Source organism: Cyprinus carpio, chromosome A5 (genome assembly GCF_018340385.1).
Source record: "Cyprinus carpio isolate SPL01 chromosome A5, ASM1834038v1, whole genome shotgun sequence".
Taxonomy (NCBI): domain Eukaryota; kingdom Metazoa; phylum Chordata; class Actinopteri; order Cypriniformes; family Cyprinidae; genus Cyprinus; species Cyprinus carpio.
This window is the reverse complement of record NC_056576.1, coordinates 13,938,107-13,963,671: the sequence shown is the minus strand read 5'-3', so window position 1 is coordinate 13,963,671 and position 25,565 is coordinate 13,938,107. Positions and strand designations below refer to the sequence as shown.

General features: G+C 36.2%; 3 protein-coding genes across 11 annotated transcripts; 1 reads left to right on the top strand and 2 right to left on the bottom strand.

Annotated features, from left to right (window-relative positions):
- Window positions 1–1,232: 1,232 nt before the first annotated feature.
- Window positions 1,233–15,546, bottom strand: LOC109090313 (two pore calcium channel protein 1-like). 4 transcript variants are annotated; one of them, XM_042754074.1, is made up of 26 exons: window positions 9,937–10,400; window positions 9,691–9,821; window positions 9,395–9,571; window positions 8,692–8,805; window positions 8,417–8,547; window positions 7,985–8,108; window positions 7,831–7,889; window positions 7,394–7,493; window positions 7,118–7,234; window positions 6,894–7,018; window positions 6,756–6,804; window positions 6,601–6,664; window positions 6,394–6,438; window positions 5,816–5,872; window positions 5,583–5,636; window positions 5,384–5,456; window positions 5,184–5,291; window positions 4,497–4,568; window positions 4,327–4,416; window positions 3,932–4,047; window positions 3,801–3,847; window positions 3,430–3,502; window positions 2,661–2,753; window positions 2,429–2,565; window positions 2,253–2,333; window positions 1,233–1,480 (listed from the first exon to the last, which is right to left on the bottom strand). In XM_042754074.1, exons 1-26 carry the CDS (start codon window positions 10,052–10,054, stop codon window positions 1,379–1,381), a joined length of 2,457 nt encoding a protein of 818 aa, XP_042610008.1. In that variant the 5' UTR covers window positions 10,055–10,400; the 3' UTR covers window positions 1,233–1,378. The 4 variants fall into 4 exon arrangements, with proteins under 4 accessions (XP_042610008.1, XP_042610006.1, XP_042610005.1 ...); XM_042754072.1 differs by lacking the exons at window positions 1,233–1,480; window positions 2,253–2,333; window positions 2,429–2,565; window positions 2,661–2,753; window positions 9,937–10,400 and adding exons at window positions 15,066–15,148; window positions 15,259–15,546 and having other exon boundaries at window positions 3,377–3,502; window positions 5,583–5,657; window positions 9,691–9,770; XM_042754071.1 differs by lacking the exons at window positions 1,233–1,480; window positions 2,253–2,333; window positions 2,429–2,565; window positions 2,661–2,753; window positions 9,937–10,400 and adding exons at window positions 15,066–15,148; window positions 15,259–15,545 and having other exon boundaries at window positions 3,377–3,502; window positions 5,583–5,657.
- Window positions 15,547–15,590: 44 nt separating this feature from the next.
- Window positions 15,591–18,415, top strand: LOC109090314 (dynein regulatory complex protein 10-like). 3 transcript variants are annotated; one of them, XM_019104110.2, is made up of 5 exons: window positions 15,591–15,723; window positions 16,184–16,855; window positions 17,010–17,243; window positions 17,331–17,402; window positions 18,030–18,415. In XM_019104110.2, exons 1-5 carry the CDS (start codon window positions 15,706–15,708, stop codon window positions 18,309–18,311), a joined length of 1,278 nt encoding a protein of 425 aa, XP_018959655.2. In that variant the 5' UTR covers window positions 15,591–15,705; the 3' UTR covers window positions 18,312–18,415. The 3 variants fall into 3 exon arrangements, with proteins under 3 accessions (XP_018959655.2, XP_018959654.2, XP_018959656.2); XM_019104109.2 differs by lacking the exon at window positions 15,591–15,723 and adding an exon at window positions 15,760–15,889; XM_019104111.2 differs by lacking the exon at window positions 15,591–15,723 and adding an exon at window positions 15,826–15,994.
- A 146-nt stretch (window positions 18,416–18,561) lies between these two features.
- Window positions 18,562–20,890, bottom strand: cfap73 (cilia and flagella associated protein 73). 4 transcript variants are annotated; one of them, XM_019104115.2, is made up of 7 exons: window positions 20,690–20,869; window positions 20,366–20,477; window positions 20,169–20,273; window positions 19,878–20,078; window positions 19,152–19,373; window positions 18,912–19,064; window positions 18,562–18,709 (listed from the first exon to the last, which is right to left on the bottom strand). In XM_019104115.2, the coding sequence occupies exons 1-7, from the start codon at window positions 20,743–20,745 to the stop codon at window positions 18,608–18,610; spliced, it is 951 nt and encodes a 316-aa protein (XP_018959660.1). In that variant the 5' UTR covers window positions 20,746–20,869; the 3' UTR covers window positions 18,562–18,607. The 4 variants fall into 4 exon arrangements, with proteins under 4 accessions (XP_018959660.1, XP_018959658.1, XP_018959659.1 ...); XM_019104113.2 differs by having other exon boundaries at window positions 18,912–19,373; window positions 20,690–20,883; XM_019104114.2 differs by having other exon boundaries at window positions 18,562–19,064; window positions 20,690–20,882.
- Between the last annotated feature and the right edge of the window lie 4,675 nt (window positions 20,891–25,565).

Genomic DNA, 25,565 nt, shown 5'->3' with positions numbered 1-25,565 from the left:
AACATTTTCAAAGACTAACAAAATTCATATAAAAATACACCTATTACAACTATTAATAAACAAAGTCCAAAAGAAGTTTCATTAAAATGTATCGTTTACTAGACCCGTTATTATACACTTACAAGGAATAAGAACAGAGGACTGAGACCCAGTATAAAACCCTACAGTATTAGAGGAGCTGGTGTGGTTTCATGTCACATATGCATCATGTTCCCTTGTGTTTGGAGCATAGCGGCTGCACATCCTACACTGCAATTAAACAAGCAAGTGGAATGAAATCACTGACCCTGAACACATCCATGATTTCCTCCAGATTAGATACTGTAGACATGAGAGTAAACAATATACGAGTATTTGCATGCATTCACCCTGTTAAAAAGCATCAAGAAAGTGACTAATAAATTATAAAATACTGCAGCGAACAATCCCCTCAATGTAACAGTTTTGTTACCATTTTGCAAGGCTAAATTACACAAAGGAAATTTTCGGTTTGAGACAGATCTACATTAACTTTGTGACGTGATGTTTGGCCAAGTATGGTGTCCCATACTCAGAATTTGTGCTCAGAATTTATGGAATAAAATTTGTGATTCTGACTAGAATTTATCCAAACTGGTCTGTCAAAATACTCAAAGCTTTAAAATTCATTAAAACGATACTGACTCCAAACAAAGGAAATAAGATCTTTTCATATGTGACAAGACAAAACTTTAAATGAACTGAAAGATCCAGGGCTGGTTTTCTAATACTTATCAGTCCAAAATTAACATGCGGCTGGGAAACCAGTCCATACTGAGTATATCGATGGATATGCATGTATATATTTATATATAACGAAAAAATAAGCCTCTCTATAGATCCAAAGGTTCCAGCAAAAAGCAGCTTTAGTTTAAAAACAACATTTGTTTATTACTATAATCTTTTATCTGTTGGTTAAGCAATACCTCAGACTGTGGAGAAAGGGATAAGTCATTTAGTGCTAAAATCCTCACATTCAGTTCTGATTCATCTCCCACAGAAACATTCAATCGCTGTTCTCCATTTGTTAAATCCAAGAGAGAGTCTGAATCATTCAGAGTCACCCACCACAAGGCAAATGTTATGAGGTGTATTTCATGGAAGAAGAAGGTTCCCGGACCTAGTGCATGTCACATGATTGCAATCCAACCTTACCTGACAGTCCATGGGAACCTTAAGGTTTTTGGGGGAATAAGGCTTTAACTGTGTTCTGTGGGTCTTCATGTGGATGGAGGGCGAATGTAGTGGTCATGGGGAACATCTGTGCTTTCCATCGATGGGAGGAAGACGGTTCTAAGGTCCCTCAGAGGTATGAGTGAGTGTGTTAGTTAATGCTGATGAAGTATTCGGAGTGTGCGAGTTAGTTAACGCTGTTTGTGGCACTGGCTTCAGGGCTGTCCAGTTCTCTGTGGAATGTTTCATCCGGCTGCAGGTTTGTTCTGGAATATTCCTCGTACCATTCCTGCAGCCAAAAAGAAACAATCTCTTTACACAAACATTGCATTGCCTATCTGTAATTTTTGCATTAAAAAGGGGGGAATTTAGAGCCAAATATATCACACTATAACTTTGCAAAATATAACATGATATCATTGAAATAGCATTAGGTAGCATTTATTTTTCTTTTGCTAAACTTTCCAAGTTTCCACTTTGGCACATTCTTGTATAGACAGCTGTGTGATATATTACCATTTCAGACTTTCATTATTTAATTTTCTGATCCAATAAGAGAACCATTTATGAATGCTTTACTTAAAAAAATTTGTCAATAAAAGGTTCAAATTAATTTAAAATAATCGGGTCAACACATAAATTTTTATGAAAACCGTTACATTTTTGCTAATTCATAAGTGTTTTTTCCATCACAAAGTATTGAGTATCTTCCTATCCAGCGTTAATTTAGATAACACTGAGATACTATTATTGTTTTTATTAACAGTTTGAATCAGTTTTTATTTTATATTTTCCATTTTCATTTTAAACTTTTTGTAATTTTGTTGTGTGCTTGTGTCATTTTAGTAGTTTGCTGTCTAAATAGTTTGTTTTTATTAACTTTTAATTTCAGTTATTTTAGTTCATAGTTTAAATTGAGATGTACTGAGCTGAATTTTTAAAAATATTTTATATGATTTCAGTTCACATTTTTTTTTTAAGTAATGAAAAAGTTTTTTAATGGTTTTATTTTAGCTCCAGTTTTAGTTAATAGTCCTACAATAACCCTGTTTCTATCCTACCTGAATCTCTTCCTCGTACATCTTCATGCTGAGGTCACACTTGGTACGTGACCTTCGACCCAGAAATACTAATGAGGAATGCTGTGAGCAAAGACAAATATGATCCATTACAGTTCAATCAATTTAACAAAGAAACACAAATTTGATGCTATGAACACATGTAAGTATGTGCTCACCCCGCTCCGCTCCAGAGCCACACACATGTCCTGCAGTGAGCTTAGGTTGGTGACACCCAGTGTGTGTTTATACAAGTCTAGAGTCTGTAGAGCTTCAGTCTGGGACACCTCTGTCTCAAAGACGATCCCCTTTTCATCTATAACACACACACATTCTCAGTATTAGATATCTCAGTCATACTCATCTTATTAAACATGTCATCAGATGATCGGGACTCTAAACATTTAGAACCTTCTGGGTCATCCAGCGGCTCTCTGTTCTTCCGACTGTAGTTCATCCTGAAGACAAATGCGTCTAGAATGAAGGCCACGATTATAATCATTAAAAACATCATCAAAAAAGTATTAGTGTTATTATTAAACGTGCAGTGTTTATGCTTCATATTGAAGATCAGATTTATCACATGTAAACGTGCAGTGTTTATGCTTCATATTGAAGACTACATAAAATATTTTAAAAAACAATTTTTAACAATATTATTTTTAAAGTATTAGTGTTATTATTAAACGTGCAGTGTTTATGCTTCATATTGAAGACTACATAAAATATTTTAAAATGTTAAAAATCAATGAAAAAGAAATTTAGACCTCTTACACTGTACCTTATACCTATATAACTCAAATCATATCCACATCATTTCCTTCAGTGTTATTAATATGCTATTACAGTTTCCATTAATATTTTGAATTGGCTTTTATTAATTTATTTTTAATTTTAGGTTAATTTTTACTGATTTAGATTTAAGATTACTATTTAGGTTTAATTTTTTTTTTTTTTTTTCTTTCAGTTTTAGTATTAAAAATAATTTCCAGGTGGTAATTCTAGTTATTCTGCAGTTATTCTTCTTATTTCAGTTAGTTGCCAAGCCAACAATTCTGACTTTTGTGTAGTTTGTTTTCAAGACATTTTACTTTATTTCAGATTTTTTTTCAAATAACAAAAATGTTCCAAATGATATAGATTTATTTAATACACATACACAACCAACATACACAATCTCTTACCATGGTGACAATGTAAAAGGTCATGAAATAAAGGCGACTCCAGTGAGTAGTTTGTGATGTCACACCTTCCTGTGAAAACAGGGATCAAAGGCTCAATAACTCGGACAAATGACAGACAGATGTTCGTTTATTGACTGGTTCACACAGTAGGATCCATAGGTTTCTGCTACAAACACTTCAGCATTACTTTAGAGACACAACTGTCTCTGATACTGACACGGCTGACTGACATTTAATTCCAGTAAACAGCAGGGGGCACCACAGACCCATACCAACCAAAGAAATACAAGCATTTTACTGAGGGAACATCTGATTTGATGACCTGTTGACTGAGCTGACCTGCATGTGTTTTTGTGTTTACACTCACCATAGTGATGTACCAGTTGTTCACCACTGTTAGCTCAAAAAGAGTGACTGAAACATGGCAAAGACAAAAGTTACAAAAAGCTATATACTGACATGAGAAGAGTGTGTATCTGTGAATGTGTGTGCACATACCAAAGCTGCTTAGGATGTTATTGAAGTTATTGAGATAATAATACCCCTCCTCTAGCATTGTTCGGTTGCCAATGGTCACATTTATCTGGCGATACGATTGAGCGACAGTGCTAGTGCTTTGAGAGACAGAGAACACACCATTATACACAAAAAAATACATTATTCACCAAGAACCATTTATGGTTATTTTTTGTCCTTTTTTGCAACTTGACATTGAGTGATCACAAAGTACTTTCATGTACATTCTTCAAAATTTCTCCTTTTGTTTTGTACAGAAGAACACATTTGTAATAACATGAGGGTGAGAAAATTACAGTAGACAGTGTTAAATGATGTTCAGTCTGTTTTGATCTTCATTTAAATAAAATCAATTTATGGCGATTAAAGGAACTTACTTGCAGCAGTTCGGATAAACAACATCAGCAAAAAACTCCATTCCAACGATGGCAAAAGAATAATAGAAGATAATCAGAGTCAGACCTAGACTACAGAGACAGACAGAGGGTTGTGAGAGAAGGACCTTTATCTGTGAGGAATGAGCTGAAATTGATTATTATTTCTGTACCTGGCCATACGCGGGAACAGTTCAAACATTGTGTCCAAAACGTTCCGATAGCGCTGTTTAATTTTAAACAACCTTGACAAGAAATAGGGAAAAAAAATTATGAAACTGTTAAAAAGGAACACGTGTTTCTATCTACAGCTATGACTGCTGAAAAAAGATATTTAATTATTCACACAAAGTTAAGACATGCAGCTTAAAAAAATTATTACAGTGCAGACGTGATCTATAGTGGGGTAAAACGATCTGAGATCTCAGGGGAAAATGCTTCTAAATGAGTTTTTTGTTTTTTAATTGATTGATTTTTAATGTAATGTACAAATCACATTACCAGCATAACTATTCAAGTGATATATATATAATTATTTATTTGTTTACATTACCAGCATAACAATTCAAGTGATAATGTTCCAGGTGTAAATGTTCTAGGTGTAATATATATATATATATATATATATATATATATATATATAGTTACACCTAGAACATTTCTGTTTATATCCAGGTTTGAATTAGGTTTTTGAATAAATCTTTATCTATAAATGTTCAGTACAATATAGTATTCTCTGACTTATAGGAGAACAAAAATCATTTTGAAAAATAGAAAAATGAATGACTTTAGAATTTAAATGAATGACTACAATGCAAACTAAAATTAATCAAAACACAGACAAAAATAAGTACACATACCGGAGGAGCTGGAGAGGTCTCAACACCACGATGAAGTAGAAAGGCTCCATGTCAAAGGCCAGAGCAATCAATCCCAGAAAGGCAAAGACTGTTACTGAGAAATCAAAGCTGGAAATAGAAACACACACCCAGAGGTGATGCGGTGTCTCTCTCTCTCTTTCTGTGTGTGTGTGTGTATGTGTGTGTGTGTGTGTACTTACAGGTTCCACCCTGAGCTGAAATATGTCAAAGGACCAAGGCCTGTGATCTTCAACAAGACCTCAATTCCATAAACCAGTCCACAGACACATCAGCAGGAGATGAATAAAAAAAAGTTTAAAATTGAAATGAAACCAATATTAATTAAGCCATTTACATTCAGCTTTACGAGTGATTTCATTTCAAACAATTTCCACCTACTTGTGAGGAAAATAATGTAACTCCATGGGACAACACGTGTCCATGAGACGCCAACTGTGAGAAGAGAAGAGCTCCCTGAGAGCCAAATTCAGTTGGGTTCACACAGAGAAAACAGCTATTTCACTGTTTCCTGTGTTTACAAGCGTTTCAATTCTTTGATTCAAAGAATTATCTGGAACTTCAACACAGCTGCAACACATGCCTTACTGTTCCATTACTCAAGAAGATCTTACCATTTAACATGTTAGTCTCCACTAGGATCCAGATGCCATTAATTGCAACCACCAGATCTGTAACAGGTCAATCATGAAAAATAGTTAGAATTATCAGAAATACTGGAATGAATATATGTGAGTGCAGTTCACTTTAGTTTATATCTTTTCGGTCAGTTAGTAAATTTTATTCAGCAATAATTTGATCAAAAGTGACTGATAAAGCTAAATACTATTTAAAGTAAATGCTGTTTATTTGAACTTATCACTTGTCACGGTCTCTGCAAAAATTTTAAGCAGCACAACTGTTTTCAGACATTGATAATAAGAAATGCTTCTTGAGCACCCAATCAGCACATAACACTTGTAATGGCTGCTGAAAATAAGGAATAAATTACATTTTAAAATGTATTCAAATAGAAAACAGTTGTTTGTAATAATGTTAACAGTTAATGTTTACACAGTATTACTGTTTCCTGTATTTTACAGTATATTATATAATAAGAGTACTGAAAAATACCATAGAAGTTTTTCTATTCACCTACAGATGTTAATATCTAAAGGGTTAATACAAGAAGTTACTTAAGAATTTAACTTACACATTGCATATTGGAAAGCTTTGGATTTCACAAGTAAATTGATTCCTGTTAAAAAAGAATAATGATCATACAAAGGAAGTATTATGGAAGAAAATATTTGATCCCAATTAATCTTGAATGTATCTGGTCATTGTGAGCAGATCATTAAACTGTAAAACACTGTAACTAATCCAAATTGAATAATTATGACAAGGAAGCCTTAAAGACCTTTGAAGATGAGGAATGCAGTACGAGGAAGATCATCAAACCAGTGCTCCCCACTCCGTCGAGCCTGCAACACACATATACACCATATGTTCTGGCTCAGGAGAGTTTAACATACACCCGGGGAGTATAATCATGTGACAGTGTGTGAAGCTGACCTTCCATTTGAGCCCGATCACTTCATAAAACTTATAAAAGTCCTGGAGACTAAAACACAAGCACAAATTCACCTTATGAACTCATCATCTGTTAAAATAAATGAAAGAACGTGAGCACATTCATGCACGTGTGTGTACCTCAGCATGGTTGCGCCTGAATGGTTGAGAGCTTTGAAAGTAAGGAAACGATCCTGTGGAGTCATTCGTGGACGATAGAATCGCATCAGTCCATCAAACTGTTTTAAACACACTCCATCTGGCCTCTAAATAAATGCAGATTTGTCACATTCATCCATACAATACACAAGGCTTCAGATCTGAAAAATCAGGAGAGAAGTGTGATCTGTCTGTATAAATCTCACCTGCCGACTAACTAGCAGCTGGAAGGCGTGCTCTATAGCGGATCGCTTGTGTAGAAGAAGAGATTTGAATTTCATCTTCTCAACTCCATTAAAAGTGTCAAAAACCACCGCCAGGAGCTGTGAAGCAAACTCAAAGTAAAGGCTAGTTCACAGATTAAACTATAATGTGTTAGAAATGGAAAATGAGCCTATTTTTAAAAATAGTGGAGTGTTCCTTTAAGTTCTTGTTCTCAATCCTTTAAAATGCAAATAGATTTTTTGTTGTTCAATACTGACCAGATTCATAATGAAGTAGAGCTCAATGGACAGATACACAATGAAGAAAATGCATGACCAACGATTCTTTGAATATGCTGGCATCATCACATCTGGAAAGCTAGTGAAGAAAAAAGACACGTGTAAACGCACATGTGTAAATCTACTTAAGACTCTGAGGTTACTTAAATATTAATCATTTAGCAGACACTTTTTTATTCAAACCTAGTTTTAATGCATTTTTAAAAGGGGCAGTCTGGCTATAGTGACCTGGGGTTAAGGTCTTTGCTCAAGGGCATAATGATAATAGAGGACCAGAGAAATTCTCCAGTTCCCCTCAAGAAGTTTAAACTGAAAACACTTGGATTACTATCGCATTTACAGGAAGACATGAAACAACCCCCCTGAGGCTCAGAGTCATGTAGGATGTGTGCACCAAAGTGAGTGTACATACTTACTTTGCAGTGGTCAGAAGGACAAACAAACTCACAATGCTGTTCTCCAGTGTGCTAAAATACTGTAGAGAGAAAGAGAAGAATCTATGAGTTTGTGTGTGTGACAGAGAGAGAGAGAGAGAACACAAAGGTGAGTGTGTGTGATCGATGTACTAACAGGGTCGGCTGAGTTGGCTGAGAACAAACAGAATCCTAGGATGGCAAAGATGACCATGAAGAAAAGCAGCAGCAGAAGAATATCAATGAAGGGAGGAAGTGACTGAAATATCTGCCTCAGGTTTCTGAGGGAGGACAGAAACAGAGATAGATCGTCAGAACATCACATTTTATCCAGTCAAGGACATGCTTTACAATAATTTTCCCATCGTTACAAGAACTTTTGGTACTCAGTTTTGCGTATAATCAATGCAAAATGCATGTATAAGATCTCAGAAACAGCTTTAATATAAAAACACCAATTTTTAATACAAACTTTATTTTTTATTTAGATTAGTTTTTAAATTACAAAATAATGTTGTTAGCAGTAGCAATAAAAATTATAAAATTTTTATTGAATAACAATTAGTATATTATTTTAAAGTTAGCATGCCTGCGAACAGCTCCACAGTAACGGCAGTCCACCAAAAAGATCGGCCGCAAGGCTCTCGTTACACGCAGGTGAGATGTCTGCCGGACTAAGACCACAATTGCCTCGATGAACTGAATAAACAGGACACATGTCTGAAACACATAAAAATCAGAGAGGATAACAGGATTCTTGAGCTGAACTTTTGGGAAAATGACATATCCTGATACAGAGATAAAGAAAATAAAATCAACCATTGTAAGCAAACACAGGCAGTCTATTACAAAAAATGTACACACCTTCACCATGGTCCTCTTATGTCGTATAAAGGTGTGAAAGCCAAGCCATCGGAGCTTCATGCACAACTCAAAGGCCACCATTACCAATGCCAATAACTCCAGTGTTGCATGAACCTGACAGAAACAAAAAAAAACAACACACACATTTAAGTGTTTGTGTATAAGTACATACTCATGTTCATATAATCATAAGCCACAAGCATACCGATAAAAACACAATTACAAACACATATACACTCAAGCTTACACACATTAACAGTTTAAAAAAAAAAAAAGAAGTTGAAAGAAGTTCCTTATACTCTCCAAGGCTGTATTTATTTGATCTAAAATACAGTGAAACAGAAATATGGTGATATTTTATAACATTTTATAATAACTGTTTTCTATTTTAATATAATTTCAAATGTCATTTATTCCTGTGAGTGCAAAGCTGAATGTCACATGACCCTTCAGAAATCATTCTAATATGCTGATTAAGTGCTGAAGTATTAATATTTTTGTGAGACCTGTTTTTTTTTTTTTTATGTATTCTTTGATGAATAAAAAAGCATTTATTTGAAATAGACTTTTTTTGTAGCAGTGTAAAGTTCAGCATCCTTGCTGAATAAAAGAATGAATCTATTTCAAAAACAAATTATCTTACAGACCCCAAACTTTTAAATGATAGTGTATGCACACACATAGTGAAATAGAAGTCACATACATAGACATCCAAGCGGAGAAAGGGGACGGCAGGGGCCTCTGAGAGGGACAGAAGCATGAGTAACACCGCAGTCAGCAGCTCCATCACATAGAAAAGGTGATTGTGAGCAAACAGGTAGGCACTGAGCGCATGGGCATTTCGCGGATGAGTGAAAAACTTGTCATTATTCTCTCCCTCCTGAGAACAAACACAGACAAATTGGCAAGAGAGAATTATTATTAGCCCTGAGTGTGTGTTTGAGATCATCTGCATCTATTTTGCTGCTTCACTGAGCATATGGAGGTTCAAAAGATGACCTGCAGGTATATCGCTGCTTCCTGGTAGTTCATTTCCCAACTCTGCCGCAAAGAATTCTGGGCCCTGGGGTCTGGTGCTCCTGGGGTCGGAATGACAACATTATTCACAACATCATAATTTCCTGCCCCATCTGTGTAGAGAAGGAAAAAAACTATTAAATGATTTTAATATAAATTAAGCATTTACTTTTAGATACAGCGGTTTTTGAGCTGGTTGATTTTATATACCACATTTAAATAACATACCGACAGATGAAAACTGCTGGCAGAATGAGGACGTTTGCACTGGCCTATCATGTGTCAGTCCAGTCATGTTGTCAAATGTACTACTGACTTCCATGGTAGCCCCTGTGATCGGCCCCATGTCACTGCAGTTTTTCAATCAGTTTTTAGCACTGCAAGTGTAAATTATCAACAATGCACTCAAACATGCAAGTTTCATTGTGCCAGCTGCAGCTGCTGTGGCCAGCGGTCCGAAAGCAGAACAGAATCCTCTGTGATGCTCACAATTCCTCAAAAGATGTGAAAAAATGACACGGTTTTCAAAACAAACAAACAAAAAAAAAACCCTTGAGTCAAATCACACAAAAACGCAAAGTCCACACCTCTTTCTGCACCTTCACATACAATCGTTTCATTGTAACATTTTTTAAGAAACACAAAAAAAATTGGTAATAATGTGTTTCTAAGCTAAAAATAACAATAAACAACACAAAATATCTTATGTTGGCAAAAACATGGGAAATATTCTCAAATGCTACAAAGATCCTTCAAAGTGGGTTAAAACCTTAAACATTAAAGTTAAAAATTGCTTTCGGTTGATTAGACAACCTTACAGATTAAAGTGACAAATTGCTTTCAGGGACAACAACGTTCAAAAAAATTTAAAAATGATTCAAAGAGTCTAATACTGAATATGAATAATTTAAATGCACTCCATACTAACTCAAAGCTGGTTCCCAAAACACTGCACTCAGTATTCCAAACATTTCATCGCTGAATTCTAAATACTTCCATAAGGATTCCACCATGGACTTTTTTCCCCCTCTCTCTTTTAGAGGATGTGTGGGCAGGAAACACAGCTGATGGTTCAGAGATCACAGTGTAACTGAGCAGTCGAATAGATTGTCCAGTGGATTTTCTCAAGCATCAGTCCCAATCACAATAAAACTTCCTGTAGATCCTCTGAGCTGCTTCCTCTGATGCTGGTGCCTTTTCCAGCGATCCCCATCAGTTTGGTTTCAGTCTCTTGGTCATAGCCACCCTTCTTCCTTGTTATCTTCTGTTTCCTGTGCTATATCTTCTATATTGTATCCATTTTAATACCTTTCCTTCTTCAAGCACAAAAACGCAGCTGGCTTTTGAGATGGATGGCACTACTGAACAAACCTACCACGCTGAGAGCTTCATTTGGGAACTAAAAAGTTTCAATTCATTTTTCCGAACTATACGTACCATTGCTACTTTCTAAGCAATAAATATGACTCACTTTTAAATGATCTGTCAGGCCACAGTCTGGTAATTTAATGGCGCACCAATAAAATCACAAACAGCTAAGAGCTTTTAGTTTGCCCAAACACAAGCTGATTGAATGAGTTACTTCACTGCCGTTCATTGACTCACAGCTGTCTGTAAATAGCTCTCAGTGAGCATGCACATGACTACAACAGCGTTGGTTTTGCTCTGTCTAACCAATAGGTTCCTGGCAGAGCAAGAGCGAACAAGAGAGACACAGACAGCACTGATAGCAGGTTTCTTTTCAGGTCCAGTTCCACTTAGCGCAGATCTAGATTTTCTTCAAACACAAAGAAACAAAACCGGACTGATGATCAGAGATGGGATCCTGGCTGTTCATAAAAGTGCAGCTATTAAAATGTCCAAACAATCTTCACCGTGACAACAAAAAACTTTTTGAGACAGCAGCTTGATGCAGAATGAGGAAGCAAAGGCAATCTGATTTTCACGTCAGCTTGTTTCTTCTAAAATTAAGAGATAGCTGTCCTGGAACCAGAAACACAGACCATGTTCCTACTATGTTTCCATGAAGAATTTTCTTGGCTAACTAAAGGAACATACCAAATCCCCAAAAGAGTCCCACGGTTAACACTCAGGTGCTCCAAATATTCAAACGTCCAGCTCTTATCAAAGCCAAACAGTTTTTACACAAGGCCATAGACTGTGTGCGTGCAGGATGGGATTGGACGGGGGCCACAACAGCGTTGTATCTGTCATAAGGCTGACACAGCATTTTAACTCTGTCTGTGTGTGTGCATGTGGTACAAAGGCTGGTATGCTACTGTATTGGACACTTGAACACATGACCACTGGGGTTGGAAAACTTCACTCTTAAAGCAACAGTACTACACATAATCCTCCCCCAAAAACTGACCTGGCAGAAATGGTATATTAGTTGTTGAATCATATGATGGCTGTTGATATTTTTAGCAACATACAATACCACACAATAGCACTAGAGTGCAGCATCTCCTCAGTGATTTTTAAACCACTTACACCAATATACCAATAAAGTCTCTCAAAATGAACTTCAAACTAAAAAACACACAAAACTGGCATTTAAGAGTCTTTACAACAACAGGGCAGATTTAACTCAGCTGTATAAAGAGGCCTTTTTCTAAAAACATAAGCCAGTTTGTATGCTGTTCAGGGGTGGCATAAATGCATTTACACAAAATTGACAGCTGCATAATTTGATACTGGGGCGGAGGTGGGTCAGACATAATTTAGTCAAATTGCACTGTATAAAACTGTATCCAACAGTGAATCTAAATGTCTTAGGGCAGATTTAACTCAGCTGTATAAAGAGGCCTTTTTCTAAAAACATAAGCCAAATTGCACTGTATAAAACTGTATCCAACAGTGAATCTAAATGTCTTACATAACAGTTATGTTATTGGCAAAGACTTGCTTGAGTTGAATGACCTATATGACAACTTGATTTACTTATTTCACTGTAATTATTATTATTATTATTATTTTTTGTAATTTGATTATTCAATCCTAACTGATATCTGTAAATCTGATATAATTGGATTATTTGTTCATTTCCAAGTCAAAACTGGATTGTCAACCAAAAAATAAAAATCATTAAAAAATAAAAATAACAATAATACAAACAATTATCAACAATAACAACAACAAAACAAACAAACTTTACCTACACAAAAATAAAAATAAGTTTTCCTTTACAACAAGTTGTGGGTGCAGTTATCGTTCTCAATCCAAAGTAATCAAATGAACAAAGATTATTTTGTTTGATGATATCATGATTACATCTAGCACCCTCAATAACATGATCCGCCACTGATGACAGCCGCAGTGAACACAGCTGAGCATTATAAACTTTAAACTCCAGCACTGACATCACTGTTCATTATAACACACTAATGAAATTAATCTCACTCTTAACAATTCTTTTTTATTAGATACATTTCTTCATTTTTCATTAGAAAAGCTTTTACAAAGCAGTGTGGGGAAAAACAGCCCTGCTCTACTAAAACCATAAATCCTGCCTATGCAGAAGGCCTAAGACTCATCTCCCAGCGCATTAGCAATGTCAACAATGCAGTCAACAATGACGAAAAGGCTTGACTGCAGAGCCCTCTAGAGTCAGCTCTGGGAACTCACACTATTTAAATTGCCATGTGTCCTTCTTACTGTCACGTGATGGATGTCTGTGGTCATAATCAAGGAGAATGAGGGTTAAAGATCAGGTTTCATGCAGACCAGGGCCTGTAGTATCTCAGCAAAGTCTACTGATCAACATTCCAGTAACATTATCACTTTGTAATTAACTGATACACGACAGCAGGGCGTTTTCAAAAGAAGGGCCAGCCTGGGACACCAGCCACCTGCAAGGGGGTGTAGGGAGTTTGTGGACAATTCAGAATTTTCTAAAATATATTTTAGGTCTGTTAAAGTTAATGCTGTAATTTTAACTTAATATTTTTTTATTTATTTTTTTTATTTTATTATCGTTTCGTTCTGCTTTCTAAAATGAATACTAATTTTATTCTATTGATTTTAACATAATAAATAATTATCTTCAGTTTAAATATGACTAAAATAATTGTACATTATTTTTTTTAAAAGTAAACACTTTAAGTTAATTATTTAAACTTTGAAACAACATGTCTTTACAGTATAACGTCACGCTTAAAATGTTTATCTTTACACTTAAAGATATGAAGATACTTCGCCATGGCATCATTATATATGGGATCCTTCACATTAAAAAGTTTGAAATCCTGCAGTAGAAATCCTCAGCTCAGACTCGGCAGAGAGAGGTCACTGACAGAACTCATGAAGGGTGCTGCAGACAGAATGGATGACCGATCTATGGAGGAAAGCTGGATGCCTTAAATGCCTAGACATGCACACTATAGCAGGATAGATAGATAGATCTAGAGATCTAGAGATGCACACTATAGCAGGATAGATAGATAGATCTAGAGATCTAGAGATGCACACTATAGCAGGATAGATAGATAGATCTAGACATGCACACTATAGCAGGATAGATAGATAGATCTAGAGATCTAGAGATGCACACTATAGCAGGATAGACAGATAGATCTAGAGATCTAGAGATGCACACTATAGCAGGATAGATAGATAGATCTAGAGATCTAGAGATCTAGAGATGCACACTATAGCAGGATAGATAGATAGATCTAGAGATCTAGAGATGCACAATATAGCAGGATAGATAGATAGATAGATCTAGAGATCTAGAGATGCATACTATAGCAGGATAGATAGATAGATCTAGAGATGCACACTATAGCAGGATAGATAGATAGATCTAGAGATGCACACTATAGCAGGAGAGATAGATAGCTCTAGAGATGCATACTATAGCAGGAGAGATAGATAGATCTAGAGATGCATACTATAGCAGGAGAGATAGATAGATCTAGAGATGCACACTATAGCAGGAGAGATAGATAGATCTAGAGATGCATACTACAGCAGGAGAGATAGATAGATCTAGAGATGCACACTATAGCAGGATAGATAGATAGATCTAGAGATGCACACTATAGCAGGATAGATAGATAGATCTAGAGATGCACACTATAGCAGGATAGATAGATAGATCTAGAGATGCACACTATAGCAGGAGAGATAGATAGATCTAGAGATGCATACTACAGCAGGAGAGATAGATAGATCTAGAGATGCACACTATAGCAGGATAGATAGATAGATAGATCTAGAGATCTAGAGATGCACACTATAGCAGAAACGCAGTGCTGCTCTACCTGCAGTACAGCTCGGGTTACTGCAGGTGATCTAACATCACTGAAAGGGAAGTGTCAGATGTATATGGTGTAATAAGAACACATTATACTGACTCTCATCTTCCTCCAGCAGCCCGCTGCTCGTATCGTCCCAGGTCAGAATCAGCGGCACGTCGTCGTCCCCGTCCGCCATCCCTCTGAACCAAAGACACGATGAGAGGACCGCAGAGTCTGTATGTTCAATAAACTGACCTTTCGGTGCTGCAGAAAAACTTTAACACTGGACACGCGACACGACACGACTTACAGAAACCGCTTTGTTGTCCCCGGACACCAAACCGAGCGATTTTATACTAAAATGTGTTCTAAAACAACTTTAACTGTGCAAGTTCAACGAATCATAAATAAAACCGTAACAGAGCCTGTCTGTTTACGTCATTATCTTCGCCTGTTATTAAAATACCAACGCGCACGCAAAGTATATTTCGGATTTGTGACTAATAAAAAAATTATTTTACTTTCGAAGGCAGAAAAATACAATTTAATCGAGTTTCGAACATTATAAATAAAAGAACCGCCGCCGTCAAGCAGGAGGGTTTGACGTTACATCTTTTTACGACAGTGTCGTTTTTGGCCGCAGGGATAAAACAGCTGAAGTGTCACAATAAAAGCCATAGTGTGAAAACGTGTCTCATGCCAAAGATACTAATACATTAATTGATAATATAAGGTTTATGAAGTATATGCAGGGAAAATGTATCTATATACATCTGTAAGTAAATCACGAGTGAGATTACTTATTTTGTTTGTTGCTAGAGTGGGAAGTCACTTGGATCAGAATGTCATGCCAACGGTTGTCACAGCAACAGATATACATAACATCAGGGTTTGTGTTTGACTGTAAGCGCGTACAGATTTCTACAGACAAGAATAAGACGGTACTGTACAACATGTCCAGGGAGAGCAAAATTATGATTATTGTCTGTTACTGTTGTTGAGCTATTTAGACATTGAACTAAGTGCAAAGTGTTTCTTTGTCAACAGTAAGTAGTAATATAAGCAGGAATATCCAATTTGATATTTTACAATTAGAAATTATTATTAAAATTAGAACATTTGTGTAGTTGGGTATTTTTTGTATGAATTAAAAGCCATCTTCATCTCGTAAAAAAACATTAAATGTTTTAAATTATTTGCTGTCTGGATAGTTTTGATGGTTTTCTCTCTCACAGTCAAAGAAACCTCTAATGATGGGCTCAAAATCAGATGCTCTCCCTCCTGAAGACAGACTATCAGATGCAACCACCCTTCCAAACAAAACTAAAGAAGACTACTTGAAGACCATTAACCCATCCAGGAAGACTCTATCATCTCTGGAAGCAAAGCTCATATATGGGGTACTAGATGAGTGCATTCAGCGGATGGAGATAGTCTCTCTTCTACCCTCTTTGCTGAACTCTGCAGAAGAACTTTCCCCAAGTCTTGGAGAGGCAGTGGCCAATGCCCTGAAAGAGCACCAAAAGCTTGGGGGAAACTACCAAGCTATGGTACTTGATGGGAGTCTTGATCAAAGCAAACTAAAGGAACAATTAGCCAAATCAACAGAAGCAGTTCAGGACTCCTTTCGTAATATTATGCGGCTACTTAGGGAAACTCCGACCACAAGGGAAGTGCTAAAACGCATAGAACCTAACACAGGGCGAGAGATGGGGTCTCGGAAACTGAGAGATGGCCTGTGTGAGTTGAGAGAGATTGTTTTGGAGAGGCTTCTCACTACACCTGCAGAGGAGAGAGAACGCAGGGAGATGATGCTGGAAATCAGTCTACGTCACTCTGCCAACCAGGAGCTGATAAACTCACTGGAAAAAGAGGTTGCCATGGCAATAAAAGACAAGGATACAGAGGTCAGAAGCATGACAAGGAATAAAATATGTTATATAGTTGACAGATTAGTTGCATGACAGATTAATGAGTTCTCCAAACTACTTGGTTTCATTCTGTCTATTTTTCCCTACTTTGCTTTCATTCTTTCTTTGTCTGGCTCACGCTTCTATTCAGATTTCCACATTGACTAATAAAGTGCACCAGCTGAGGACCTCACTGCATCAGATGGAAAAGGGTTTGGAGGACTTCATCGCCCGAACTCAACAGGACGCTGAGAAACAGAGCCAGTCAGATACGAAAACTTCAGAGGGGAAGAGAGCTCGTTTGCAGCAGGAAGGCAGTCAACTGAGAGCTCAGCTTAATAATGTGACTGCAGCGGACCGAGAGAGAGAACTGGCACTACGAAAGGTGTGTTTATGCTTATTCAAGGGTCATTCAGTTAAAAAGTGAGCATGAGTATAGTCTATTGTAAATGTTGCTGGTTTTGATTTACAGAAAAAATACAAGGAGGAAACAGAGATTGAGAACTGGATCCAGAAATATGATACTGAAATGGGAGAGAAACAGGTAGACATTAATCTGATATTAACTGATGATGATGCTGTTTCAGATGTATTTGCAGACACCACTGAAACATTTGGGTTCTTTTTCTTGAAAAACAAACAAACTTTTATTCAGCACTGAACTGATTGAAAGTGACAGCAAAGACATTGTTACAAAAATAATTTTCAGATAAATGCTGTTCTTTACTTATCAAAGAATTCTGAAAAAGTATCATAAATTCCACAAAAAAAAAGAAAGTCAGCAGAACAGCAATTACAATAATAGCAATAATTAGATATGTTTCTTGAGTGCCAAATATCAGAATGATTTCTGAAAGATTATGTGACATTGAAGATTAGAGTAATGGCTGCTGAAAATTTAACCGCATCACAGGAATAAATGACATTTTTAAAAAATGTAATTAAATCATGAAATCATGGCTGTGATATATATATATATATATATATATATGTGTGTGTATATATATATGTATACATATATATGTGTGTGTGTGTGTGTGTGTGTGTGTGTGTGTGTGTGTGTGTGTGTGTGTGTGTCACTTTCACTGTGTGAATGTATTTCAGAAATGTATATGTATGTTGTGATTATGCATATGTGCATTTGATTCTGTATGTTTATATGTGTGTATAGACAGAGTTGGAGGAAATGACACGTGTATATGAAGCAGAAATGACAGAGCTGAGAGCACTGGAGGAACATTCTGCATTTCTGGACCTGGAGTACTCCCAGATTATGGAGGAGCGACAGAAGGCTCAGGAGCAGAGGGAACAACAGGAAAGAGAAAGAGAGATGCAGAGCCAAGCTGCCACTATCATTCAGGCCCACTGGAGAGGCTTTTGTGTACGCAAGGCCATGAAGGCCAATGCAAAGCCCAAGAAAGGAAAGAAAGGAAAGGGGAAAAAAAGGAAATGAAAGAAAGCACGACATGAAAGCACAGCACAAGACTATCACCATTATGATTTGTGTTATTAGATAAATAAAATGAAAAAGCTCACTGTGATTGTGAGACTCATGAAGCATTCAAGTGTTCACATTCCTCTTTTGTTAAGGTTAAACATCCTTTTAATCTCCATGTCCCTGGGCAATATTCCTGCTGTCCCTCCCTCACCAGTGCACTATCCTGAAGGGTGGCCAGATGATGATTTTTATTTAGCTTAGGCACATCTGTCCGTATTCAGTGGATATTCTGTGGATACAGAGCTTGGGTCTTAATATCCGCTGTCATTCCCTTCAGTTCGATTCGTCCTTGTTATAATGTTGAACTTCAGTTCATCATCTATAGCTCTCATAAGCTGAAAATATTTATGAATCTGGGGGGGAAATTATATTTAAAAAAATTAGTTATTCACTAAAGCAGTTTTGAAAAAACAATAAGCTTGCATGTTACATTTATTACATATTGCTGTGTGAAGTTTTTTTTAGAACATTTCTGTACCTCATTTTAATTTTAAAAATCGTTTTAACAAATAATGATTCATTCAAGGTTGACAGAAGTATTTTGTCATTATTCACCATTTCCAGCTGCTTGAAGGTGTCCTCAGTGTCCACAGAGACTCTCCTGTAATGTGTGATCATCTGATAAATGTTACAGATTGTGGCCTTCAGCTGAGCAAACTGGAGTGTCTCTTTTGCCGCAGTGGAATGGAAGTGCTTCAGTTTTAATTCCTGCAGAACACATGAATAGTTTGTAATGTTGGGAGACAGAACTGTACAGAAGACATAGACCTGTAAATTGTGTGTGAGTGTGTTTACCCATTTGTATGCTTCTAAGCGTATGCTGTCTAGCTGCGTCTGTTGCTGGTGCAGTTGGTTGTTACAGTGCAGGAGAACAGTTCTCTGTTTATTTATGTACTGTATTAGTTTCAGCTTTGTGCTTTCTCTCTCTTTCTCTAGCCTAGTTTGGCTTTCTAGAAGTTCCTTGTTGATGGACTGGAGTGTGTGAAGACGGTCAATGACTTGACCAATGGTCTCAAACTCAAATGTCATTAAAAAAGGGGAAAAGAGAGAGGAAAAGTGTAAAATTACTATACAAAACTTTAGATACTGAAACAGGCAGAACGTGTATAATGTACACTTTTGAGAACCCATACGCGTACAGCAAGAATGTGGAAAGACTATAATTTACGTAATTGTTTTTGACCAATTTGACCACAGTGTTATCAAAAATTGTGCCACTTCAGCTAAAATCATAGAAATAAAAACTAAGAGTAAACTCAAACTGTAAGCTGCGACTTCCATTCACATACTGTAGCTGATTGAGTATTGCGATGTCTCTATCAACATAGCAATTGGTTATTTTGTGTACAGCTTTCCAAATCCTCCCATTTGTTTGAGCAAAGCATCTCTGCCTTATATCCAGTCTCTAGTTCAAATAACCCTGCAAATTCTTAAAATATGAAAAGTCTCAATCTTCAGGAAAATGAGGCATGCGAGTCCAGCCAAACAGCTTGACAGTTTCTCAACTAATAGTGCAACTACCTTTCCGGACATTTTTGTGGCTCTCTCCAGGAACTCATGGTAGCATATGGCTTTTCTGACACGATCCTCCAATATCTCTTTTCGTGCCAGCAGGGTGTCGTTCTCTGCCTGTAGCTTCTGAATCTCCAGTTCTTTCAGTCTGATTTGCGCTCTCTCTGCTTCTGCTTTCTTTAAGGCACGCAACCGTCTGTCATCATTTTCCTAAAAGGAGATTAAAAAAAAAAGTGTTACCTACAAGTCATTTTACACATTATCCGTGTATCCATGTCTATTCAGTTGTTTCTGCATTACTTGCAAAAACTTGTTATATTTCAGTATGGATTTCTTCAGTTTCTCCTCTTCTTTCTTAATGTTTTCGTCTCTCTCTCTTAAATTCTCTCGCTTAATCTGCATCTCCTGACAACAACACACACAAGACAAAGCGAGAAAACCTTATTTAACTGGAACAGCTAAAAAGTATATTTTAAATATGTAAATAAATACAACACCTCTTTCTGAGACTCCAGTGCCCTGGTCACATCCGCGCACTCCTCGCGCGTCTCCACAAGTTTCATTACGCTTGTACTCGAATCCGCCAAATCCTTCTGCGCGACCTTATTTCTGAAATTTTGAACAATCTCTGAATAGATGCTATTCAATCTGAACCATCTCTATGCGCTAAACAATGCTTATGCAACAGTTATTTGCACTTCAGCGACTTCTATGAATCTCTGAAACTAAATCTCAAAGGCCACAACGACGGCATATTAATGGTTCTAGAAAAACACTGTTCGAACTGAAGTGCTATATTAAATTATATAACCTCTACTTACAATTTGAGTCGTTCTTCGAAAACTGACCCGAAGTAAGCTTCCAAATTCAAACTCATCTTTTCAGCCCCACAAACTCTCCGCACACTGTCGACAAACTTTCTGCGCTTGTGTCGTTTCCACAGCGACAGAAAGAGAAAGCGCTTTTCTCTGTTGCCCTCCACTGGCAGAATAAATTACAATTCCTTTATTTCTTAAATTACTAAAACTGCTGTTTTTCGGTGTTACCGAATTAAATAGCCTATTTCAGGTCGAGATTAGACGTTAGACGGTTTTAAAAATGCCCCAAAATGACTTTTCAGTTTATTGTGGTGTTGATGATTAATGCTGCATGATTAAAGATGATGATGTTGATTATATTAAACATTATAGCTTTTAATAAATACTTGAAACAAGTGTAACACCAATAACTGTGCAAACTTCATAATTATTATTATTATTATTATTATTATAAATCCATCAGAAGGACTTTTGGTGTATGGATCAGCAGTAGCCTTCATATAATCATCTTCAATTCACTGAAGCGCTTTCAAATGCATGCTATAAACATTTATGAGGCATTTCTATAGAGAAGTCTGTTAAATGTCTTCGCTTCAGATCGTGCCAAAATGCACTTTGTTGTCTAGGCTTCATCATTAGAATTTAATATGTATTTTTTTGCTATTTAATGAATAATTCCACTGAAATAACAATGTGAGAACATGAAAAGAGACTCTTTTTTTACGACGCTTAATGGACTTGATAAGATAAATTCAAATACGTTAAGTGTTTTTATGTGTTTTCTTTATTCCTTTTGTTTTCGTGCGTGTGTCCAGACCTTCATTTATCTTTCATAAACATGATTCCGTCTCCTGTCGCCTTCTCACCTAATGCATTAAGGCCATGAAGGCTTCTGTTGTCTTGGTGTGGAATTTGAGGAAATGATTTTTAACACCCATGTAAATGTCCAAAGCTGAATAGACAATAGGCATTTATCTATTTTATATTTTTAGCTTAAGAACAAAATGTTAAACTAAAATTACTTCTGGATTCTGTTAATCAAACAGTCACATATTCTGTACAAAAAGAGTAATCTTTTATTTATTTATTTATTTATTAGTTTTAGTGTGTAGCAATAAATCTTGCTTAAAAGATTTGTGACTTTATTTAGGAGATATATTTTAATTATATATCCATGTATAAAATGATCGGGCTAGCTAACTGTCCTCCAGCAGTGAGACCTTTCACAGATCCTATACGAATCCAGGAATCCGATATTTAGTCCTATACTTGACCCTTTTCCTGACCTCAAATCTCAGAAAGAAAGAAAAAACATAAAAGAAGTGCAACCTCACATATCAGCATGCGGTTCAGTAAATATAGATGGCATCAGGTCTCTGTGTGTCTGTCTATTGTGTTCACACATGAACGAACACTGAACAAGCTCAGACTAAATTTATTATTCAAGAGCATAACAGAGGTGAGTGAGTATGCAGGAGAGCCACTCAATGTTCAGGATGATGTTTACCCTTGCTTAGCGTTTGTGATAAGTGATAAGACACCGCAGCTGTCCCGCTGGGCTGGGGTCAGGGAGCATTTGTTTGTTTGTTTGATAGTTGTAATGCACCGTTTAGTGTTGCAAAAAGAGGGCTTGCTTATGGGGAGTAAACACTGAACAAGAATACTGGGGAGAGAGAGAAAGAGACGAGAGGGATGAGAGAAAGGGGGGACTAATGTTAGACAGAACAGTTACAGGTGATACAGGGCTTAAATAAAAGCAATATTTCAGTGAAAATTGAAATTCTGTCGTAATTAACTTACATAAAAGCCATACACGTTTAAAATGACAAGAGAGTGAGTAAATTTACAAGTCTAAATGTTTTTTTTTTTTTTTTTTTTTTTTTTTTTTTTTTTTTGTGGAAACCCTGATACACTACCAGGAAATACTTTTATTCAGCAAGGACAAATAAAATTAATCAAAAGAAACAGTAAAGACATTTATAATTAATACTGTTTTTTTTACTTTGTTTATCATTATGAATTAAAATTATCTACAATTAACATACAGGAGGTTTCAACATCCTCTGATTAATTGCACATACAGTATAAGAACGTAATATCATTACGGAGGACAAATTTAATGTTTTTAAATGTTTCTAATCTGATTATCAGAAACAATATTCTCTTTGAGGTCAAGTAGGAGGCCAAACATCTCATTTTGCTCAAACTATATTCAAGCAGACATTCAAGATGTAGGAAGGCTTTTAAAAAAAGGTTCGGATTAGTGAAACAAGTGTTTGTGAAAGGTCAAGCTGTGGACATTAGGTCTTACACACATACACATACATATGCAGACACTGCATGGCCGGCGGTGCCACTCGTGGTTAGTGATATCATTATGGCAGTTTTGCGTCGAGGGATTAGGACTCTCTCGCTAATGGAGAGTGACAGTGGCCCCTTGCTGCCGAAGCACACTGCCCCGGAACATTTGGAGGTGGGGAGCACTGGGAGAAGCATTCACATCGCCAGTGTGCCGTGCAACATTAGTGTAGTCCAACTCTTTTCCTCACTCTTGTTTGCCTGGGGGTCATTTGTTTGTGATCAGTACATTATATCAAACACAGTAATGTGAGTAACAAAATCAATAAATGAGAAAAAAGCGTTATTGGTTGGACAGTTTTTTGAAGGATTAAATGCATTCGTTAATATTTAACTTTAAATGTAAATTACTCAATAGTGCCCTACAGGAATAATTGTATTTGACCAGGTAAACATGAGTACATAATGCTTTTAGATTTAGTTTTTGATTTACAAAAAAAAAAAAAAAAATACACTAACAATGTAATGTTTTTGAGGAGTCTGCTGAGGTTTTTTCTGTCTGTGTTTGGCTGCAGGCTTTGACTTTGAGGATTATGAGGTCTCCATAGGGAACAGTCTTCTTTGGATGAACTGTTGGGGGAGGGGCTTCCATATGAGTGTTTTCTGGTCCACTAAGCAGCAGATACAAACACGCACACACACACATGCATGCACTGACCCACTCTCAATGTCTGCTGGTATTTAGTACTGATTATTGACATATGGTGATGCTGACTATATGGTATTCCATCTCTCTTTCTGTCAAGTTCAATTCAGGTTTATTGGCATAAATACTGATGTAAAGTATATTTGTTTAAATGAAGTATTTTTGATGCTATAACATCAATTATAACATAATTTTCTTTTTTTTCATACTTCATATAATGAAATACTTTTATATACACCTTAATAAATTATTATATACTGTAGCTAAAATCTGGGGTAAAATGTTTAATTTATAGCACAGTTCTGAGGATAAAGAAATAAATCATGCTTCAATTAAATCACAGTGTCTACTTATCTTCTGCTATTTACTTAATTATGAGTAACTCCATTATGAGTCTATACTAACATTCAAAAGTTTGGGGTCTGTAAGAATTGTAATTTTTTGAAAAGTCTCATATGCTCACTAAGGCTCACTAATCAAAATTACAATAAAACAGTAATACTGTGAAATATTATAACAATTTAAAATAACTGTTTTCTCTTTTAATATATTTTAAAATGATATTTATTTCAAAAAATTCAAATAATTTAATCATCAGCAAACACTCCATACAATAATATAACTCAAAATAAAAGTCACATGATAAAGATTAAGAATTTTAAAAGAACAGCATTTATTTGACACTTTTGATCAATTTAATGCAATTAATGTGTTTGCTGAATAAAAAAATAGTGAACTAATTATAATACCACCCATATTTAAACATCTGTTTTCATGTTTTCAACAGTGTTGAGAATGTATCACCTCTTGAAAAGCTGACACAAACACAACATTTGATTAAAAAACAGATGAAACTGAACTCAAGCTAGTGCTGAAATCGAAATACAGGCACAGCTGGGTTTCAAAAAACTGATAAAGTTTCTTCGGGTCATAGGTTGAAATGAGGAACAAAGAGAAATTATTGAATACAAAGATTAGTTGTGAGCTGCACTCCTACTCTATATTAGCATTAAGATTTTCGATCTCTTCCCACTCCGCAATAAATTCGGTTAAGTGGGTATCTTTCGCATTTTGCTTAAGTGGGCATCTTAACGATGAATGGGTTAATAGCATTACGGGCTAATGTCAGGGAGGTAAAAGAGCCTTTATTGGACCATGTGCGTGTAGCAGAGAGTGTACTTGGGGCTGCAGCGTGTTTCCTGGAGGAGCTGGATGATGCCATTAGGTTTGAGAAAATGAGCTCAGATCACTTAATTAGCAGTAAATAAGTGCTTAGCTGGGCCGGGAAATCCAGTCAGGGTCAGAGGCTTTTCAAAGACTTGATTTGGGTTCAGATTTCTATCTGAACGAGAACATCATTAGAAGCCACCCAAAACAGTTCCACTGAGATGAGGAAGGGGAATTTATTAATGGTAATGTAATAAATCTAATAATTATAACTGTAATTTCAAAATGTCAATCATTTATGGAAATCAAATGATAACATAAACCACTAAAAGGGCATTATTTTCCTCCAAGCAGTAAGGATTGTTAAAATGCAAAAAATTAAAAAATTAAAAAATACTGGCCTTTAAATTATGAAGAGTTTTCCGAACTTTCCAGTCATTCCTGTAAAGACAAACTTCTAATAGGTCTCTCTCTCTCTCTCTTGTCTCTGTGTTTCCCTGCAACAGCTCAAACTCTTACACAACGTGTGAAATTACAGCTCTAAGGTGCGCACACACACACACACACACAGCTAAACTGTTGTCATATATGCATGCATGCACACATACACATACAATGCACGACATCTGTACAAAACATCAAGATCTATGTATAAAGTTTGATTTCATGTCAACACCAAAGATAGCTGTGGATTACCATTTTATTTCA

Coding starts and splice junctions, on each gene's coding strand:
- LOC109090314 (XM_019104109.2), top strand. CDS start 15,791: ATGTCATGCCAACGGTTGTCACAGCAACAGATATACATAACATCAGGG. Junction 16,856..17,009: donor TAAAAGACAAGGATACAGAG/GTCAGAAGCATG, acceptor GCTTCTATTCAG/ATTTCCACATTGACTAATAA. Junction 17,244..17,330: donor GAGAACTGGCACTACGAAAG/GTGTGTTTATGC, acceptor TTTGATTTACAG/AAAAAATACAAGGAGGAAAC.
- cfap73 (XM_019104112.2), bottom strand. CDS start 20,745: ATGAGTTTGAATTTGGAAGCTTACTTCGGGTCAGTTTTCGAAGAACGA. Junction 20,478..20,689: donor TTCGAAGAACGACTCAAATT/GTAAGTAGAGGT, acceptor TCAAAATTTCAG/AAATAAGGTCGCGCAGAAGG. Junction 20,079..20,168: donor AATATAACAAGTTTTTGCAA/GTAATGCAGAAA, acceptor ATCTCCTTTTAG/GAAAATGATGACAGACGGTT.
- LOC109090313 (XM_042754074.1), bottom strand. CDS start 10,054: ATGGGGCCGATCACAGGGGCTACCATGGAAGTCAGTAGTACATTTGAC. Junction 7,494..7,830: donor GTCCTTCTGACCACTGCAAA/GTAAGTATGTAC, acceptor TTTCTTCACTAG/CTTTCCAGATGTGATGATGC. Junction 6,665..6,755: donor TGATCGGGCTCAAATGGAAG/GTCAGCTTCACA, acceptor TGTGTGTTGCAG/GCTCGACGGAGTGGGGAGCA.